The following is a 22,556-nucleotide window of genomic DNA, read 5'->3' as shown; positions in this document are numbered from 1 at the left end:
GCTCTTATGCTTTATGTTTTACGCCCTACACCAAGCAATCAGATAGTGAGCAGATTTACCATTTCATGCTGCTAATACAGAGACACCGGTTTTCCTTGTTGAATTAAAACAGATATAAGCAAAATAGTTCACAACACATACGCACACCGCAACTGATAATGTGCGTACATCGCGGCTGATAAAGCGCATCACATTTTTGCGCCCCCAAGAGATATTTCTGCCTACTGTAGTTACCGATGCACCGAAAGGCTTCCCTGACGACCTTATATGAACGGACATGGCGTAGATATCAAAAAGTACCATCTAAAACAACTCGAAATCGTTCCGCAGCACGCGACAGCAATACTTTCAAGCAGCGCCGCGCCGGATCGCCCAAGCCAGAGAGGAGGAAAGGCTCTCCGCGCGCCCTATCCTCCTCGTCCGATGAAACGGTCTATATATATATATATATAAAAAGAGTCACCGTTTTGCCTGAAATGAAAACCACCGATTGCAGTAACAAATTAGTAGATAGCTATATGAAGTAAGATTAGTAGTTTTATCAGCTGTTAGATTTGTAAACATTTGCTTACTAACTAAATTAACAAGACAGCACCGTTTCTTCGTCCAGTTGCGCTTACACATTCTATCACATATTCCCACCAACTAGCCTGGCAATGTGTTTTAACTAAATTAACAAGCAGTGTCGCGTGTGCAGAGGTAAACATGCACATCTTGCTTGATGAGCACAACTCGCTGTCAAAATGCTGGAATGAGGAATTGCAGCAGCAGCAACAATCGAATTGACGTTCGTGCACCACGCGCTTCAATGCGAATGAAATGTCGAAAACAGCGCGCATACAAAGCTACTGGCACTACGCGCACTCTGAAAACATTGCATATGGCTTTGAAGATGAGGCCCACATGGGCACACACTTTTAACCACGTTGCAAGCAGCAGCCACCGGAGAAGAACGCTTCCTCGCCTCCGTGCCTCGCACGCGACAGGAGAGGGAGCACTTCTGGCCTGCCTTCCTCGGTCGCACATGCTGTGATTGAGCTGTGTTTGCTGGCTCACCCTGACATGTTTTCACTCGCGCATACGACACACGGCGACTATTTTATCGCCCGTGGACTCTATACAGAACCTCACGGCAATAGCGATGGCAGAAATGGGTCTGGAGTGTTCGTATAATTGCTTTAGCATAAAAAGAGAATAAATGTGCCTTACAGGCATAGAAGTTGTATGTGGTAAAACAAAATTTTATTTGACAAAAAACGATATTTTACCATAAAACTGAACAAAATTTGTTAGAGTACTGACACAAACAAGTTTCTTCATTCTATTGCTCTTTGCGCGGTCCTTAACTTGTTCTCCAGCTTCTTTGTCAGTCTCCAAGTTTCTGCCCCATACGCAGCACAAGTAAAATGCACTAATTGTACACCTTCCTTTTCAATGATAATGGTAAGCTTCAGTCAGGAGCTGACAATGTCTGCCATATGCGCTTCAACCCAACAAAGAATGCTAGGCATAAAGTTAAGAAACAGAGAGCGGTTTGGATCAGCGAGCAAACGGGTATAGGCAATATTCTAATTGACATTAAGAGAAAAAAAAATGGAGCTGGGCAGGTCATGTAATGCGGAGGTTAGATAACCGGTGGTTCATTAGGATTACAGAATTGGTGCCAAGAGTAGGAAAGCGCAGTTGAGGACGGCAGAAGACTAGGTGGGGCGATGAAATTAGCAAATTGGCGGGCGCTAGTTGGAATCGGTTGGCGCAGGACAGCGGTAATTGGAGATCACAGGGAGAGGCCTTCGTCCTGCAGTGGACATAAAATGGGCTTATGATGATGATGATAAAATATTTTCTATCTTGTTTTTTTTTTTATGCAATAAGTAGCTAATGACCCAGTAATCACTGCACAAAACCCTATCTGCTTTAGAGTATGACAGCCAATTATTTGGAGTCCTGCTCGCAGCGACCAGTCCAAGTTTCAGTTTCAAAGAGCAACAAGAGGACAGGAGGTTTGTAAACACCGCTGGACACATGATCGCACAGAACTGTGCGCACACCAGCGCACGCATGAGCTTAGTGTTGCTAGTTTGTCTGTTACGTATGCACGTGCTTTGCTGTCCTCACTAGAGAAGTAGTCGTTGGTTTGGTCGTCCAGCACCGACGATTTCCTGCAGGTGGGAGGCGCCGCTGTATTAGACATGACTGACTACTTTCGATTCAATCCGCTACAAAGCGGCGACTTGGAATGCGCGACCAGCTACAGCTATCAATATGCGTACGCAACACTGCAAGTAGTAGGAACCATATGTCGAGGACACTTTGGGAATGAAGCATATTCTGGAGCAGGACACAAGGTGGGGTAAACAGTCAGCACAGCACCAGGCTTAAGGGTACATAGTCTCGGTAGAACAACATCAGACTGTGCTAAGCTCAGCGGGCTTCGTTTATATCAGGCACGCACGAAATAAAGCAAGCAATCCTGGCTGCTCATTACGGGGTCCATTCTAAGCGTCCAGTGGTGTGCACGAACTCGGTCCACTTTTGCCACTTATCAATGCCGACAGTAGCGAACGAGCAAGCCAGGTGAGCTGGTGATCACTGAGAAACAGTATAGGCCTAGCTCAATGGCAGTCTGATACGGGGTGATGGCCCTTGCAATCCGTCCACAGCTCGTAATAAAGCGCCTATATTCGTCAACACAATGAATGTCTGTACATTTGTATCGCTCATATGTAGCAATACAACTAGTTATCCCGACGCCATTGGTAGTGATGAGAAAACACCTTAGCCAAGTGAGCTGCTTCGCAGAGATCGTTGCAGCGGGGGCTGCGATTGTGTGTCAAAATCACCCCAGCGATTTGCTATTTTACACAATGTTTTATAACATGCACACTATTAATTACTTAACGAGTTATTTCCAGTCCAAGTCCAAGTCCATTCAATAATTGCTACATCAAAAATAGCTAACTGTATAGAAAATGAAACTATAGTTTTGAACTACAAGTTTGGTGGTGGAACCCGCTTTGATCATTTGGCACAGAGCTTGGCACAGGCAGAAAGCTGATATTGAGTGTATATCTATACACCACATGGTCCCTATTACAATCAAAATATTTAAGAAATGTAGCAGAATTGGTTTTATGCTAACACAGCATTCTGCATAAATACAGTCTACGCTCGTTACGATGGACCCGTGTACAGCCCTTTCAGATATAGCGACTATATTTCAGCTTTAGTTTGTTCTACCTATTTTATTAATGCAACGAAGTTCGCTTTTAACAAACCACACCACAATGGACTATTGATTAAAGTGGATAAAATTAGCGGCAATTTTAGTCAAAATCGGGCATATAAAACGGACGTTCGCCGTGTCGACGCGGGCTGGCAACTGATTTGCGAGGGTCAGTCAATGATCACGGCTCAATTTCTTGTGCACATGGGAGGGACAAAAGCGGGGCGTGGAAGCGTGTCATCTTTTGCGCACGAGGCACGGGAGGGAGGTGGCGGTTGTTAACGGCGCGGCCGCGCGGGCACTGTATCTTGAAAGCAATCTGCGACATGGACAAAGTGCGCCAAGTGCCGGTAGCTTTGTATGTGCTGCGCTTTCTACGTTTAGTTCACACTGAAGCAAGAGAGAGCACCAAGGGCAATTCGCTCGGTGCTGCTGCTGTACTTATCTTGCTTTGATTGCTTATTGCAATCAATGCTTCGCCTTTTGGGAGAAACTGCGACTTTTTGTTTGTTCTTTACTTTGGAAGGCCAACACTCACTCTTTGCAATAAAGTTGTTAGACGTTGCGATGAAAGGTTCGAAAGTGAGGCGTTCGGATATCACGAACTTTGGATAACACTGACGTTTTTGTCATTATCGGGATCTGTTGTAACGAGAGTCGACTGTATTAATAGCTTTTAATACAATGCCTTTCCCTGTGCACATTTCAGGGTATAAATCCAATTCTAACATTTAACTTGCAACAGGCGTTTACACATTCATGGCGCTTCAAGCAAGGAAAAAGTGAGAATGGGGGGGGGGGGGGGGACAGCAGAACAAGAACGTGTACTATAGAATGTACATGACTAAGACTTCTAAAGGTCTCTACTTTTAATGCACAGACTCTCCTGCATAACTGTGTGATGGCTTGTGTAAGAACTGCTTAAATTAAAACCATAGGGTCTGCTCTTCCGATTGCGCAGGGTTATAAGGAAGGTGCATACTAATACAGTCCAACCTCGGCATATCGAACGCCGTCACGTAACGCAGGGCACCGCCAGAGCACGTGTTCAAAGTTAGCTATGCCTGAGCATAGCTTGCAAATATTGGACGACTGTATCTCTGAAAGATTCTGCGGTATGCCCTGACCTGGAGTAGCCTGGGTGTTAAGCCTGTGGTTTGCCTAGTTTCATATGTGGCGGAGGATATCCTCTCCATCCCATGCAAAAATCTTTAGCAAGTTCGTTATATCAGGAGGGAGGCCGGTAATTTTTTTCACGTAATCATATAGCAATCTCTAGGGTCGGGTTACATGCTAAAAAACATGCCAGTTTTTAATTTAAACTGATAAATATGGTGCATAGCTAGTGTCATCTAGAAACGACTGAATCACAGCCGCTACTAGCTGCGCCAGTAGCCAACTGAAGCACACGAGTGACGTCGCCATTTTGACCTGTGTTGTATCGGTGTACAGGGTGGCGTTATCGTAATGGCACCAAACAGGCGATGCCACTATGCTGCCACTTTCAAACGTTTAAGCCAGGCAAGACTTCAGCATCGATAAGAAAAAATGTCCGTTGTTTGAGGAGGCAACAGGAGACGCTTTTCATGTGTGCCGCAACAAGGAAATGACAGCGATAAGGAAGATAGCAATATAGAATGGGCTCGACATGTTCATATTCAATACAGTAGCCGACCGATTTTCCGGACTCCAAAAATTCGGACATGCCCGATTATTCGGTCACCTTTGCGGCACCGCCATTCTCCCCATAGACCATAATGTATAACAACTGCCGAAAGTTCGGACACCTTGCAACCTCTCGTCTGATTTTTCGGACTCTCCTTGAGCCAACTCGGTCGAGAGCACCGTGCACCGACTCTGACCGGTGCACGGTTCGACTTGCTGAACGCCATTTTTGTTTTGAACGGAGCTTCCTTGCTGCCCCACGAAGTGGCGCTACTAGAAATCCCCGCTCATCATCATCGTTTCTGCGTGGTCCGATAGAGTGGCTATGCAGCAGTTCCGGTTTGAGCTTAGTAAGCCATGTCAAGACAATCCAGCAGCTGATTTGTTTCTTCGCGCACGACGCTGCGAGCAGGCCGCGTTTTTTCATTTGTGTACTGGTGTCGGCACGGCGGTGTTTGCTTTGTGTGCTGTGGCGAGGTTTCGGCGATCCAACGCGGCATACGGAAACATCGTGTCAAGTCTCTAATGGCGCCGACAGTGCCCGTGCAGACTGCGCTGCGGAATGCTGGCAAGCAGGTGCCGGGAGGCCTAAAATTTGTCGCCTTCCGATGTGCTCCCTACCGACGCGGAAAATGTTCTGCCGAGACTTGCGCAGCGGTTGCATTGCGATTCCGGACACCGTCTCATTGACAGTTTCACAGGTGGTGACACTGCTGTACTGACATGCGCAGAACTCGACGACGGCGAGATCATTCGTCAGGTTTCTGCTGCACCGCCGTCGCATGCGGATCGTGTACAAGCAGTGACTGTGCTTTCAGCCGCCTATAGTGACCGTACGACCCTCTCCGAGATTCAGGCTTATCTGATCGCGCAAACGGAACAGCGAGCAATGGCGCATTCACGATTTCTTTAAGCCTACTGCCGAGCCCGAATAAGTGCGTGGAAATAAAGGATTTCATTTTTTTTTCTTAATCTGCTTTTTCGGACACCTGTTTATGCGGACATTTCCGCAGTCCCTGTGAGGTCCGCATAAACGGCCGGCGACTGTAAATGCAGTTTTCATTTGGTGAAGGCTATCCTCGCTTTTTTGTTTGGCCAACCTTTGAGTAAGTATGGTAGCTTGCTTCTTATTAGTGACAGTGTGCCTAATCAAGGCCTCCTCTACAGAATCCAAACTCACTCATAATCCTCTACATAATCCAGCCTCACTCAAAAGTCAGGAGCAGGGTAACATCAGTGCTTGTGGGATCGTGTATGGCAGCCTCTTCATTATGCTGCTCGGCACTAACCTCTAGGGCGATCTCCGCATCCATCAGCTCGGCTGTGGTTCCAGTGGTGTCATCACCACTAATGAAGTTGTCACTACACATGCTGCCTGCAGTATGCTGACAGCTCTGGCGACAATCAACTTCCCTGCATTCTCGACGTGTCGGACAACCTCGAAGTTTTGCAGCAAATGTCAGCGACATTCACTTGTTCACTTTTACCGCCATCACAACACCACACACAGCACAGACCACACCACGATAACCACGACTGGCCTAGCTGCAGCACCAAGGAGGAGTCAGTGTATCAAATTTGCTGCCCTGTCAAACAAGCGTGGCCGCCACCTGTGTGTGCTACTATGTTCAAATCGCAGTTCAGGCACGATCAGTGCAAACGTGTAGCTTAGCACAGCAGTTGAAAACGCTCAGCGCATCACCACCATCTTACTAACCCTGCCCTTCTGTTTTCTTCTTGGATAAACTAAAAACTAATCCTTACTATTCAAACTGCATTAAGTTTTTGTTTTTTGTTTTTTTTAACATTCTTACTAGAGAGTGGTAGCGTCAGGCGACAGGGTGTCAACTCGTCTTGACATAAAATGAAGTTTTGTGTCACTCAGGGAATCTGGAAATGTCAACTTGGTAGACAACCGAAGTATAGATACCAGTGAGCACATGCGGTTAAATGGTGCTTCCAGTGCGATCGATACGTGCGTGCAGCAGTCGGAAACACCTACCTCCTGTCACAACATCGAATGCGGTCTGGGGCGGCGGAGTTCGATTTATCCATTTTACATCTGACACCATTTGATTAAAAATAAAGTGAAAGATGTATGTGATTTTCGATGTGGTATGTATGGGAAGAGTTTGTTATGAGCAATAATTTGATATATCTGTGTTCAATACATTGAGGTTCAACTGTAGCAAATTATTAGCCAATGCTTGCTAACCTCCTCGTCTTTCCCTTTCTTTTTTTCTGCACCTCCTCCTAGCCAGTAGTGAAGTATCCATATTACATGGTGTCTCTAAATTGGCAATGTCAACTATTCTAAACAATGTGAACTCAACATTATCCAAAGCTGCTTTCTAATCCAACAGCCTCCTTAAGCGAGCTCCACGCCACAGTAGTGCAAGGTAATATGAAACTGCCCCACAAACGGCACAGGCAACAAGGCCGTACAAAGGCAGAATGCTTGTACCAGAGAGAAATACATCAAGAGTGAAAACATAAAATGGACGACCGATGGCGTCAGCTATATCCATGGCTATGGCTGCTCAGTTCGTCTATGGTAATGATGATGACAGTGCAGTTTAGGTCTTGGTTTCATTTTTACTAGCACGGCAGCACTTGTACTTCTTTGGAACAGGTTTAGTGCTATTTTTCACTAAAATGCCATTTTGGAGCAGGATGGCACAGAGGACTGCTCTAGCCTCAATTTGACGCAATTGGCACAGCTGTTCCACTACTATAAGTGATAGGGAGCAGTATGCCCACAGAACGTCCAAAAACAGCTCTCAAAACCATTGTTAGTGGGTTAAAAGCTGGCCAATGGGCAAGGTAGGAAAAGAGTTAAAGGGACCGACAACTTCCCAGAATGTGTCACGAGAAGGCGCAAATGAAAAGGACAGGATTTATAGTGATCGAATCGATGACTCTGTTCATGACTTAATTAGAAATTGTGATTTTAGATTGGCACAGAGAGTCGATAAGAACGGTATGTAGTGCATACTGGTAGCAAAACCTTGCTACTAGAGATGGATGAATCAGATTACAGTACATAAGTTGACTGTCATGAAGCGCACCATACTTAGTACCCCGAGTTTTGTGGTTTCCCTGTCAGATACAAAATGCCATCGACCAATTGTGCCATAAATGGGTGCCAGCACTATATGAATGGCGCTACATGAATAGCACTATATGAATAGCACTACTGGCATATCCTACCAGTTCCCACCAATGTGCATATAATCGATATCGTACTCGCCTATCACTGCTTTCAGCATACTTGTGGGGATGCTCGACTTTCATGTGTTCCCTGACATTTTCCCCACATGCCTCTCGTCTCCTGTTCCAGCTTCGCCGTGTGGCTTTGCACCGCCGGCAGTCGGTGTGGTTCCAGAATATTACGAGAGAATGTGCGAGTGTTGCGATGCTAATGCTACCTAACAAAGGGGTTACTGGGGCGCAAAAGGGAGTAGGCTCGGGGTTGGCGAGCGGTGCGGATATAACACGCATGCACAGACACATTTCGAGAGACCGTCCTGCGAAAGGCTTAATGAGCAGGACACCTCAAGGGGAGACGCTCCTCTAAAAAACATTTTTTAAGTATTTGTGCTAGAGAAAATCTACCCACTTACAGAGCATTACAAGCAGATTTCAAATATGTCTTTAGTTTCTGTGTAGCCACTATAGTTCTTGAGGTATGTCCTACACAATGGCAAAATAGTGCAATTTTGTGGGCACTTTATTGTGTAATAAATTTTCGTAAAAAGCTTTGCGCTGTAGCTTATTTAGCTCTTTGTAGACCGCTAAGTGCCGATATCTATTCAAACAGCATCTATCTATCGATAGCATCGATATCTATTCAAACAGCATCAAACAGCAAAAAAAAAAAAAAACACTTCTAATTTTTTCTAGTCACATAAAAATGACCTTGTAGGTTTATAATTGTCTTATAGTAACAAAATTTGGCATACATACTCTTGAATATATGTACAGTGCTGATGCCTACCGTATTTACACTATTGTAAGTCGACCACTTTATTTAAATTTGAAGATCTGAAGTGGGGGGACGACTCACTATTGAAACCAAAACATGGCACCGCCAAAAAAGCAAGACCAGAGGGAGCTACAACATAGTTACAATTTTATGTTTTCTCTATGGCCCTACCCGGAGCTTTTCGCTATCCCGCGTGTTTGTTCGCTTTTCGGAAGGGTTTTTCAACATTTTTAAGAGTTTTACAGTGCACACAACACTCATGAGAGGGTGTCGATAGTTGATGGAAGCGCCGCTGTTCCACTCGCGGCGGCACCCTCAGAACGGCGGCGCTTGTCGGGAGCATTGGTAGTTCGTGGAAGAGCAGACACCGCTCGCGGGTTTCTCTTTGCCTGTTGCGCTTAGCTTACTCTACAGTTTGACGAAAGGCATTGGTTTGACGCGCTCCACTTGACTGCCGGCTACGTGCTACTTCTATGCTTCCTCAGTCGTCATGAGTGCTCCAGGCCCACTAATCATTCGGTACTCGTTCACAGCAGCGTTTAAGAGGACTGCCATCCTTAATGCCGAAAAAACAAATCACTGCGCAGTGGGCAGCAAGTTCGATGTTTCTGAATGAGTGGTGCGAGAGTGGCAACTGCAGCGAAGCGAAATTTTCACCTGTGACGGCAAGTGAGGAATTTCCTACGTGCCGAAGTCTGGATGCTTTCCGAAGCTGTAGGCTAAGCTTGCCCCGTATGTCGCTGAAATGCGCGATCAGTCCCTGCCAGTGAAGTGCAACATGGCCATGAAACAAGCCCGGATCTTCGCCTTTTAAGGACCTGCTCCGCCGTGAGTAAGAGTGGCTGGCGGCAGAAGACTGTGAAATTACGCCAACCGGACCTGTCAAAAGAGCCTCCCGACGGCTGCGTGTGGTTGGGTGCATTCGGCATGGGCTGCTGTTCTACAAGATGTCGTGGTGCAGTCATTTGCCAAATGTGAAATTTCGCGGGACGGCGACGCGCTGTGGGACCGTAGTAACGATGACGATGGAAGCACTAGTGAGATGAGTAGTCCAGTGACTATGTCAGCTACTAATAAATTTTCGTTATCGAATGCGCCCCCCTCGGGTACGCTCTTCCCCCCCCCCCTTTTCCTGTCACGCGATATGGGGGGGGGGGGGGGTCAACTTACAATCGTGTAAGTACGGTACTTGAAATTGCAATATCTCCAAGCAGTAGTTGCAAAGGTACAAGGTTATATTTCAGGGAACAGAGAAAAAGAATTGGTTGAAATACTCTAATCTTTTTGCATAGTTTCAGTAATTTTACATGTTGTTTGGTTAGATATCGGCACTTTGTGATTTACAAAGAGCTAAACATGCTACAGCACAATGCTTTTTGTGAAAATTTAGTTCATAAAAAAAAGTGCCCACAAAGATTACTATATTTTGCCATTGTGCATCACAAAACTCAAAACCTATAACAGCTACACAAAAAGCAATCACATATTTAAAATCTGCACAGAAAACTAACTGGTTGAATTTTGAAACCTCTAGTACAAGTAATAAAGATGAAGTTTCGAGGAGCATGTCCCCTGAATGAACGTACAGAATCATTGGAATGCGCCACTGTTCGCGTGGCTGTACATTGTCCAGTATGGGAGTAAACATATTCGCTCGCTATCCAGTTGTGGTAAGCACTTCCTCGATTTGTTGCGCATCCATCGGCATATTCTATGGGTAGAAATTTGGCTAGCAGGGATTAGTGTATTAAAGGTGCAATACATGTCCCTTTAGATTGTTTGTGCTACTGTGTTGTCGCTTTTTTTGCCCCAAGAGCACATGTGAGACCCCACAAACTTCATGGTCCCGATCATGACTGTAGATAGAATAATTCTAATAAAAATGTTCCATGGCACCCTCCACATTTCCACCGCAGGTTACCACTGCAGGAATGGACATTGTGACCAGTATGCTTTCTGTTGGACCAAAATGCGGGTACCGAGCAAATCGGTTATCCAACCCCAATAAAATTACTTTTGATTTCCCAGAGGTTTTCTACTATCCCACATGTGGCTGGAGGGTCATGGGAACATAAAATTGCCATTACTCTGACATAGTAAAAATCACCAGAGTTGCCATTCAGGGTACAATAATTAGCAGTGAAAAATGCAATAAAAGCACTGTAGAGGTTCAACGCACATGCAACATCATCTGCAAGCACAATCCTGCCAAATGGATGGACCAGTTGTAGAGAAAGGAATAAGAAATACCGTATTTATTTGAATCTAGGCCAACAAGTTTTTTTTCCCCAAATAATCATAAACCAAACTCTAGGGTCAGCTTAGATTTCAAGCGTTTTAAAAAATACGCCAGTTAGTAATGGAAAGTGATAAATATGGTGCACAGCTAGTGTCACCTAGAAAAGTCAGTACCGCAGCCGCCGCTAGCCATGCCAGTAGCCAACTGAAGTAAACGAGCGACATCACTATTTTGACGTTTGTCATATCGACGTGCAGCGTTGCCTTATTATAATGGCACTAAACAGGCAATGCCACTACAGTGCCGCTTTCAAACGAAAAGTTGTGCTCGCCGCAGAGGCATTGTCAAACATTCAAGACAGGAGAGACTTTAGCATCGATGAGAAAAATGTCTGTTGTTGGAGGGCAACAGGAGACACTTTTTACGTGTGCTGCAACGAGATGACAGCACTAAAGAAGATAGCAACAAGGCTAGCAGCGATGACGACATAGAGTGAGCTCGGCATGTTCAGATTGAATAAATGGCATTTTAATTTTGTCAACGCTGTCCTTAACTTTTTCTGTTCGGCCTACATTCGAGGTAAGTCACCTTCCCGGACATTCCGGAGTCGGCTTAGAATCGGGGCCAGCCTAGATTCGAGAAAACATGGTTGTGGGTGCTGACTAGTGTGTCACATCTAAGCACGTTTTCATGCACCACATGCCCTTGCGATCTCCTCGAATGCTACACTCACACTAGCATTTCTAGAATAATACATCTGATGTCATGGCATTCTGCCCTCATAAACATTTTTTCACACATTCTCAACATTGCAAAAGCTCCTCAGAATTCAGTACCTGATAACATGGCTGTGATGGAGAGGGCTTCATTGGAACAATTGTATTCACACGATGTGATCAGCATCTTGGCAAGTTGAGGGTCCAGGGGGAACTCGGCCATTATGGATCCCAATTCGGTCAGTTCACCATTGTCATCCAGGGACTGTAGGTAGTTCAGGAGCTCAAGTGCACGCATCAATGTTTCTGGAGCTAGAAAATGAAAACAATATCAAACCACCTCAAGGAAATGCCATCTATGTTGTCTTTGATACATTTTACAGGCAGTCTTAACAACAAGGGCACTCATTGCGCGAAGAATTCTGGCAGACTGTGGATAGTGCGCCATTTGTTGAAGTGGAGTTATTGGGAGACACCCAGTCGCACTGCAATGAAACAATGACTCAACCCTTGCACTGATCTAAAACGCTTCCCAGTATTTCCTTCATTCTGCCCTTTACTGTGCTGACATAGCTACTATAGAACCCATTCCCACTGGCCTTGATGCCACGTCCCTGATGTGAACGACGTCGATCGGTGGGACAATGTGCATGATTACTCTTTTGCTACCCTGGCTACTTCAATCTGTAAACACTGCATAGAAATCTCATCTTGCTTTTCCTTTATTTGTAGCTAAGCAATATGTATGCACTGCAACAATATGAAAGAAAATGCTAATCTGTTAACCCCTTGATGTCAGATTAGATTAAAAGCTTGAATACTTCCAAGCACACAGTCAATAACATTGGAGAGATTGTGTCTCCTTGTCTGACCTCTTTCTTTATAGGTATGTTCCTACTTTTTTCTTGTGTGGAGAATTAACCCTTTCAGGGTCAGTGACGTAAATATACAGCGCCACGAACAAGTCCAAAATGGTCGATGCCATATATTTACAGCGCCGCCTGTACGTTTAAAAAGTGCGCCAATTTCCTCATTTTTTCTTTCTTGGCATGTACTGCCACTATGTGGGAATGCAGGGAATTTTTTTTCTCACACCTATCTCTCTCGGTTTTCGTTACATGGTTCGTTTTATAGCTAGTTAGCTCCGGCGTGTCTATATACTATTGCTCGCGCATTGGCACATGCGCAGGCGGGTGGCGGTTTGGGTTTTGTTACGCGGGCAGTTTTGGCTTCTTGCACTCGCAAAACTGATGTCTATCTCGTTAATTGCTCAAAGGGCGGCCGCCTGTTTCTCGCTCGTTTAGTGCTCAGAGCGGTGAACATAGGAAGGATGCCACTATACTTGCGTTTCCTTTTTTTTTGGGGGGGGGGGGGGGGGGGGTGAAGACTCGATTTCCTTTGGGGGGGGGGGGGGTGAAGACTCGATTTCCAATTGCCTCTGGTTGGCGATAAGATGAAGATTAGCGGAAGTTTGTCGCATGTCTCGTTTTTCTGCCGGGCTCACAACCACACAGTTTTCGTGTGCAGTCACCTACACAGGTCGATAACGCTATGGAGGTAAATAATTAGTGTGAGAGCAGGAACATTTGAGACTTGCGAAATATTCTCGTGTGTGCATATTCTAAGCCTTGAACTATAAACGATGCATCAAATTTTGAATTCTTATCAGTTTATTTCTTTTTTTTAATTTTTTTTATTCATGAATAAAGCGCACATACATACCAACACAAAGTATTTATTTATCACTTTACAGTCACCCCAGAAAAACTACGGTAAATTTTTTTTTTGAAGTAGGTCTCTCAGAAGAATTGGAATCTGCAATAAAAAAAAAATGAACCCTGGGTTGTCGCACATGGCGAAAAAAATTGACCCTCCAAGGGTTAAGGTAGCTGTGGAATCTCTGTAGATACTTTCAAAGATATTTACGCAAGCGTCCTTTGCTCCTTGATTATGTAACGCCTCTATGACTGCTGGTATCTACCAAGTTGGCATTTCCAAATTCCCTGAGTGACACAAAACTTCGTTTCATGTCAAGACAGGTTGACACCATGTTGCCCGATGCTACCACTCTCTAGTAAGCATGTTAAAAAATAAAAACTTGACACAGTTTGAATAGTAAGGACTAGTGCTTATTTTATTCAAAAAGAAAACAGAAGGGCAGGTTTACTAAAACACACAGTGAATAAAATATTTTTTTTAAATGGTAAAAGCCATTGCAAATCGAGTCGTGCATTCTCAAATACAAAAAATAGGAGATGCATACAGAAGCAAAATTTTCGAATATGAGCAATTTCTGTCAACTGATAGTAAGATAACTGGTATGAGGCCTGAACTTTGTCACAAGTGAGATGCTCTCTCAACAGTTGATAAGTAAACCTCAACAGTCCTGACATACTCTCAGCCCACGCACAACGCCTCAGCATTGTGTTTTACTGCTTTAATGAGTATGCAAGCTAAATTATTTCCACCAGTTTTTGCGCAACAGCTGGGCGCGATGCACACTGCGGTAGTGAACCTGAAATTCCTCCGACAGCAAGTGCACATTTCTGACTATTTCAGTGCACCTAACACTTGACACGCTGTTTAGAGGTACAATTAAACATTTAATTTTTACTGCCTACTTCTACGTCTATTATTAGCGCAAGTGGCAAATTTGGTTTCAGAGCTACAAAAGTATGTTCGGTAGTCTTTTATTAGTTAAACGGGGTTTAATGGTGCAAAAACGACTAAGGCCATGCTGTGCCAGACACAGGATGATAAAATTTCGTTAATGAATGCAGCATACCCTGCACTAATTAAAGCTTACTTAAAAGTATGGTAGTCCAGATAAAGCAATGTCAGACATGCAGGGTATAGGACCGGGCTAGTTAGTGCTGGATCGTGTTCCATGCTGTGCAACAAAACGAACCACCCTCTCATTTAGCTTAATCGGTTCAGCTGTAGCCAGGGCAGCATTCTAGCTTCTACAGCTCCCATTAACGTTGTGTGCTTACCACACCATGGTGCAGACACTGGCCTTCCAGAAATTTTTCACTCGGGTTTTGCTTGTCGGCCTTTTCAGGTTAGCTGTGCACGTGCTTTGTAGGGACAAGCTGGCAATGTTTCACTGCCACTGTGTTTAAGTTGTATTGCAACGTCTTAGAAGACACCAATGAGGCAATGACAGTCTTACTAAAGCCTTAAAGTTCCTCCGGCAGGCCTGTTCATATACAGTCGAACCCACTAATAACAATATTCAAGTGTCACGAAAATGCACGAGCAAGTGCCACAAAACGCACGAAAGTACCACGAGCTTTTCTGAGAAAACCATAACTGTGGAGAGGTCGGTTCTCCCCACCACTTTCCTCCATTGTTGACTTATTCAACTGTTTAACTCTGCTTCCTGTGCACTCCAATTGCGTGTTGTTAACAAGCTGCTGCTGTCGGCGTTCAAGAACGGCACTGATATAACAACTGCAAAGAAGGGTTACGGGCAGCAAGTGACACGAGCTCCGCCGAGGCATCACTTGCCGCAGCAGGATCTCAGCTTGAGAACTCCAGAAGAAACGCTCGAGTCAGATCGCCACAAGCATCTCGCCACATACTTCCCACTGGCTTGCACAAGAAAACTGCATGTCTGTCTACCTTCCTTGCTTTATGCGAAGATTGCCGACGTCCTTCACTAACGCATCCAGGTGCTCCACATGGCGAAGTGGAAGGTCCCTCACGAAAACAAACCCATGAGGGACTGAATTATCTAAGGACAAAGACAAGCACAAGCGACTTCATCCATTAGCAGAATTGTGCAGATTGAGGGCCAGAGAATAAAGGCCCAACTGTGAGGGCCGAGCTAGCAATCTGGTAGCAGTGCCGGCAGCGTTGTCAGTGAAGTTGGCACAGTCTATTTGTTTTTCAGAGGGTGGCGCGGCGCAGAGCTATGGGCACAGCCCATTCGTGTTCAGAGGGGTGGAAGGGCGTTAGGAGAGGTGCGCACAAGGCTGGCGTGCATCTCTCATGGAGAGAAGCGTGCGGCGGCAGTTGGGGTGGCGGGCAATCCTGCAGCGGCTCGCACTTTTTTTCTTTTCAAGGATTTCGCATTCCATTACCTTACGGCACAGACACCCAGCAGCCACACTTCATCGTTATAACCAATAATACAGCATGGGGTTATTGTAGAAAGTGGGTTATTTCCCCATAGAAAACATACAAAAATTGACGGTGCAGTAGCTTTTCATTGTTATATCCAATATATTGTTAGAACCAGCATCGTTATAAACGGGTTCGACCAAAGTCACGAGCACGGGCTGGGTCATGCAAACCCATACCAAAACAATTCGGACTGCGCAGTGCTCTATTCATGCATTTTGACTTTAGAATGTGTGTTTACTACTTAAACGAATATGTTTTCAAGCATTACAGTACTTAGGCAGTCAGAAATCAATTGCACACGTTAAACTACAGCCGGCAGATTGGCTTTGTTGGCATCACCACCATAAAGGCCAGTGACTCGCTGTTGTTGGCTGCATCAGCCTAGTATGACAAACTGGCCCTTCAGTAACAGTGCCTACTGATGAATCGGACAATAAATGCTATTGACATTTTGTTGGCATAGTGTGAATATGCTTTTATGATTGTGCACAAAAGGCTGAGCACAAAATACTCAAATTCTGCCTAAATATTGCATGAAATAGCAGGTTTAGCTGCATTTCCCGGTTTGGTGCAATCAGTGCAGCAATCACATCAAAACAGACGTACTTGGCAAGAAACAAACATACGTTACCTGGAGGATCCATGAAATCGAAGTGCACCAAGTCATCAATGCCCAACTTCTTTAACTGGAGAACAACTGAGCCAAGGTTTGACCGAAGAATCTCAGGATATGTCTGGTCCTGCATCTCCGTCTTGTATGCTTTTTCTGTATACAGTCTAAAGCATTTGCCTGGCCTTGTGCGGCCAGCACGACCTGCTCGCTGCTGTGAGCTCGCCTTGCTTATGGGTGACACTAGTAGAGACTCAACCCGGATGCGAGGATTGTACACCTGCGCAACAGTGGGCAAGTTCACTATAATGCATTCTTCAGACAGGTCAGTTAACCTTTTTCCCTAATTAGCACAGCCACAAGATTGCATAACTCAACACTGCCAGCAAAAATGTTAATATTTCTAGCAGACAATTGAAGTCCTAAGTTGTCTTTATTGAGCACAATTGTAAAATTCATAGCAGCAATATACAAACTTCCATTATTTCTACTCTATATAAATATACTTTTTCAATATTCCTATGCCAACCAAGTCTCAGCCGGCATCTCTTTTACTAGTGGCCAAGACTCAGTATTTCAATCATTAAATTGGCTGTTGGAAGATACCGTACATACTTGGCTGTATACCGTATATACTTGGTAATGGCCACAGTTTTTTTTTTTTCTTCGAGATTTGGGGCGAAGATTGGGGGTGCGGTCATTACACGAAGAAAAAGACGTTTCTTTTTTAAACATTTTTGGTGGTACTTGCCTTTATTGAACTAGAGTACTCACTTCTACTGACTCTGGCTATTTATGGCTATTTTCGTAGCGCGTCACCTGCCAGCTGGAATAAATGGTGATGCCTCACAGAACAGCGATGGCAGCGTCTTGGAGGCAGCTGCTAAATCTTGGAGGCACTGCTTTTGCTAACTAGAGGCGCCAAAAACTCGGCACAGCTGCCTCGTTTTGACATCAATTATATATATATACAGTCGACTCTCGTTACACTGACCCTGATAATCCGACAAAAAACGCCTGTTTTATCTGAAGTCCGTATTATCCGAAACGGCTCACTTCCGAAACTTTTGTCACAATGTATAACAACTTTATTGCAAAGAGCGAGTGACGAATATCCACGGTAAAAAAACAAACAAGCACATTGAAGTTTCACCCGAAAAGCGAAGCATCGATTGTGATAGCAAATTAAGCAAGATAAGCGCGGCAGCAGCAGCGAGCAAATCGACCTTCGTGCTGTCTCTCGCTTCAATGAAAACTAAACATCGTGAAAGCACAGCACATACGAAGCTACCGGCACTGGGTGCACTTTGTCCACATCACTGATCACTTTGAACATGAGGCTTGCGTGGGGGCAGACTTTTTCACACCGCAGTTCGCTTTCAAGATATGGCGCCCGCGTGGCCGCGCTATTAACAGCAGCCACTGGAGTGGAGCCCAATTTTTCCTTCACCTCTCCCCGTGCCTCGCGCACGAAAGACAGCGCGCTCCTGCCTCACTTTCCTCCCTCCCTTGCAAGATATTGAGCCGCGATCGTCGGCTGACCCTCACAAGTCAGCTGCCAGTCCATGTCGACACGCCAAAAGTCTGTTTTATACACCTTATTTTGACAAAAATTGCCGCTAATGTTATCCGCTGTAGCCGATAGTCCGTTGTAGCGCAGTCAGTTAAAAACGAACTTCGTTGCATTAATCAAATAAGCAGACCAAACTAAGGTTGAAATATGGCCCGTTATATCCGAAAGCCTGTTGTATATATATATATATATATATATATATATATATATATATATATATATATATATATATAAAGGAAGCTTAAGAATTCTTGCACCATACAACAGATAACACTGCCAACATGCTTAGAAGTCAATGGTGCAGCTTATATATATATATATATATATATATATATATATATATATATATATATATATATATATATATATATATATGTATATATATATAAAAAGGAAGCTTAACAATTCTTGCACCATACAACAGATAACACTGCCAACATGCTCAAAAGTCAATGGTGCAGCTTATACATGTGTAATTTTTAAATATATTCTTGGGGGGACTCTTCTTACAAAGTTTTGGGCGCAGATTTTACCTGGGTGCAGCCATTACACGAGTATACATGGTAATTGTATACATGGTAATGGTAATTGTATACATGGTAATGGTAATCTTAACTTGGCTGGTCAGCATATGTGCAACTCAATGATGTTGTTTTGGTGTTGCTACTGGACAGTGACAACATTGAAAACATACTTTCAGCCTACCCTCAGTGGCAAAATTCTAAAAGTGAAAACGACAGCTAACTATTAGACACTTATGGTATTTACCCAATCCTAATGGGCAGCTTTCCTCCAAAACAAATATGTAGGTCCGAATAATGCCGGTGCGTACAATTGGGTACAAAATTGAAACCAAATTCGTGGCGAGGTCAACAGCTTACTACTGTCAGAGTCGGCATCATCAAACTCAACACGTTGACAGAAGTTTTCGTATAGGCATAGGTAAAACTCTTGCTTGGGCTAGTTGGTTCATGCTTGAATTAGTAAAGGTAAGGCGCAGAAGACCATGACTCAAGAAGAAGAACACAAACGACAGGACCGGCACCGATCCTGTCGTTTGTGTTCTTCTTGAGTCGTGGTCTGTGCCTTACCTTTACGAATTCAAGTATAGGCATAGGCAATAACCTGCCACTTTGATTATGACCCAGCTTGTTAACAAGAGAACCTGCTGTATTTATTTAATTATAAAGTGGTCAGACGATAAGGTGAGGGTGCAGATGGGGGCCCAAGAAAAGAAAATCTGGTTCGCTGGAAATTCAGTGCTGCTAGCGCCATATTGAAACAGTAACTGAATGTATCAGCCCAACATGTAAAGTGAGAGGCTAAGGATTCTGGGGAGAAAATTTCGCCTCATATTAGAATAAATATGGCACTTTATGCACTAAGCTACAACAGAGCTGCCTCATGTGTTTCTGGCATGTTGGAGTGTTGCATGTATCGCAGAAGGAACTGGCTAAGTGTTAAGTCCAGGCATGAGCCACCCATCCCATTCGATGATAAAGGAGCAGTTCAAGAAATGTGGAATATCAAATGCACTGCACCACATGAAGGACATGTGGGAGCCTATAGCAATAACTCTCAGGGTGACGAATATTTTGATTTAAAAATATTTCTTGCAGAAATTACTTCTCTGAATTGAGCTTTAACTGCAGTAGAAAACTCCCATCTTAAAAAATGTAGTGAAGTAGAACCCCGTTGATACATTCCTTATTTGTAAGTTTTCTCAGGTAGAACATCGCTGAAACCCGGCTCCAGCAAAAAGCTTGTAGACATCGTTGTCCTTACTGCAAAATACTGTAGTGTATAATTACAAGAAAAATATCAAGTGTACTGTCTATACCATAAAAAAATCTTTAAAAAGAAATGGCAACCATGCTAGACACCCCCTATCTGCGCAATTCCGACCACCACCAATGCATTCTTTTGATGTGCCATGATCTTGGCGGAAATTTACAAAATTTCGGACACCATGCACTGTGCCGTTCATTATTCGGACTGCGCCTGCCCGACCACATGTTAACTTGGCCACAGAATCAAGCAGAAATAGCACAAGTATTTTTTAAACACCATCAGGAATGTTGCCAGCACCTCTTTGAAACCGAAACCAGCGAAGCCTAGGCAATTCACTAGTCAGTGACCATGCCCAAACCAGATGCCCAAACTGAGCTGGTAAAAGTTGCAAGGGCTGCATTTTCTATTGTTGTGCGAGTTCCACGCATGCAGCGTTTGTTCATTTACATGTGAAATAGCGACAGTACCGGGCCACTTCCAAGCAGGTTCAAGTGGTGCCAACTTGACCCCTCGATATTTGTACCAACGAGGGTGGCAATTAAGCAAGAGAAATGCAAGACAATCACTGCTGTGAAGAAACTCGCAATTATACTGCTCCGGCAGCTCGGTTGTTTTCTGTTATGTTGGCGGGGGATGACGATTCAGTGCACACACTGACTGCACTTTCATGTCTCTAGCAACAGCCTGACAATGATCGGAATATGCAGGAGCGCATGTGAGCAGCAACGCGCTAAAAAACTGTGGCTGTATTCTTGGACGATCACTTTCGAAGATAATTTGTTTAGTAGCACCAGACATGTCGACAGGCTACAGTTATCCTAGCACTATGATAAGACAGCATGTTCTAGTCACTAGACACACATCACAAACATGAATCTAGCCCCAAAAGTGATCATCTGATAATACAAAACCTTTTTCGGCCACTTGTCCAATCAGTCACTCATTTTTTATCAATCCCATATTTCAGAATTTGGGCGGTCCCGGTCGAATACAAATTTTGGTCGGCAACTAAAAATCCTTCGGAGGCAAACCATGCACAGTGTGTTTTATTATGTAACAGCATGTTCGCATAATTTTAGCACAGTGTTCGCGTAATACGTTTTTCCGGTATACTGTTTTTTTTCTCTCACAGTCCCATGAAGAACATATTAGAGGGGTTCTACTGTTAGCTGGAAAAAATCAAGTGTATCGTGTAATCACACAATTTGCACCTGTGCTAAATTTGGGGCCACTGCAACAAGAAAACACAGCCTTGTAATCAATGGTTCTTGTCTGTAGTTTTGCAGCCTCAATAGGTTTTTCACAGATAATGCCTAGGGTGCTGCACAGAAAGATAGCATTAAAAGAGAAGTCCTGTACCTTTTGCTTGGCAAAACCAGGGTCAATCACGAAGACCACACCATCGATGGTCAAGGATGTTTCAGCAATATTTGTTGACACAACCACTTTTCGGCCAATGGCCCCATTTGCCTTGGCAGGTGGTGGCGGCTCAAAGATACGCTGTTGCAGATTTGGTGGCAATGATGAGTAGAGAGGAATGCACTTCATTTCTCCAACATCCGGCCCTAAATTATCAATTTCCCTTTTCAGTCGTTTACATGCCTCTTCAATTTCCTGAAACAACAAGGAGGAAAAATGTGCAACAGATCAAAAACAAGCCAAACTGAGTGCTGTAAATCATCGCTCTGACATACCATATGTACACGAATGTAACGCGAAATTGGGTTTGAATGTTGTCTGCGCATTACAACCGAATACGAAACCATAACCGCGTTTGCTGCGTTAGCAACAGCTTACTGTCAGAGGTAGCTTCATCACCATAAGGTGCTGAAAGAGCACGTTTTCGTGAAAGTTGCTGCGGTTACCCAGCTACTCATACCAAATAAGCACAAGAACACAAGAAAACGCTCTTTCTTACAGTAGTCACCATTACATGTGATCAGTAAAGTATCTTCACATAAATCCTACAACAATCTCATTTCTTTTGATCCTTCATAGTTCTGACATCACAAATAATGCAAGTAAGGTGAAAAAAAGTGATGTACCTCTTGGCCTGTCAGAAATAGCAGAATGTCACCTTCAATTTCCTCACACATATGAATCTGAATGACAGTTCTAATGGCTGCTTCAAGGTAGTCTCGTTCAGGTTCCGGTGTGTAGAATATCTCCACAGGATGCGTCCGACCAGGTACACTCATCAATGGTGCATTGTCAAAATAGTTCTATAAAGAGGACAGCGAAGGAAGCAAACAATGAGTAATGTCATTTAACATTTAGAGAAAATAATGTTACAAATAGAAAATTCCAAGTCAATTAATGTAAAGATTCAAGCAGTAAATGTGCACTTTGCACGATCAGTTACATAGATGATAGCCAAGTGCACTCCCAGCTCATATACAGTAAGCTGCATTCATCTCTAAATGAAAGCTTATTGTATACAATATATATACATATATATACAATATATATACAATACAATATACAATATATATACATATATTGCATACATTTCTAAATGAAAGTTTATTCAAAATAAAATGCTTATTGGTGATATCAAGTGGTTATGCACCTCAGATATCAATAAGAACTAAGAATTAAATTATGCAGTTGTATGTGCCAAAAC

General features: G+C 43.9%; 1 protein-coding gene across 1 annotated transcript in view; it reads right to left on the bottom strand.

Annotated features, from left to right (window-relative positions):
* Dhx15 (DEAH-box helicase 15) overlaps positions 1–22,556 on the bottom strand; it is an 89,624-nt gene that overhangs the window by 23,358 nt on the left and 43,710 nt on the right. Inside the window, exons 5-8 of the mRNA XM_065426712.2 lie at positions 21,979–22,155; positions 21,293–21,547; positions 16,591–16,849; positions 11,952–12,143 (exon numbers count right to left, since the gene is read on the bottom strand). Coding sequence (XP_065282784.1) covers positions 11,952–12,143; positions 16,591–16,849; positions 21,293–21,547; positions 21,979–22,155 — 883 coding nt within the window. The remainder of the gene's footprint in view (positions 1–11,951; positions 12,144–16,590; positions 16,850–21,292; positions 21,548–21,978; positions 22,156–22,556) is intronic.

Source organism: Dermacentor albipictus, chromosome 1 (genome assembly GCF_038994185.2).
Source record: "Dermacentor albipictus isolate Rhodes 1998 colony chromosome 1, USDA_Dalb.pri_finalv2, whole genome shotgun sequence".
In the NCBI taxonomy this organism is placed as follows: domain Eukaryota; kingdom Metazoa; phylum Arthropoda; class Arachnida; order Ixodida; family Ixodidae; genus Dermacentor; species Dermacentor albipictus.
This window is presented reverse-complemented; position numbering and strand designations above follow the sequence as displayed.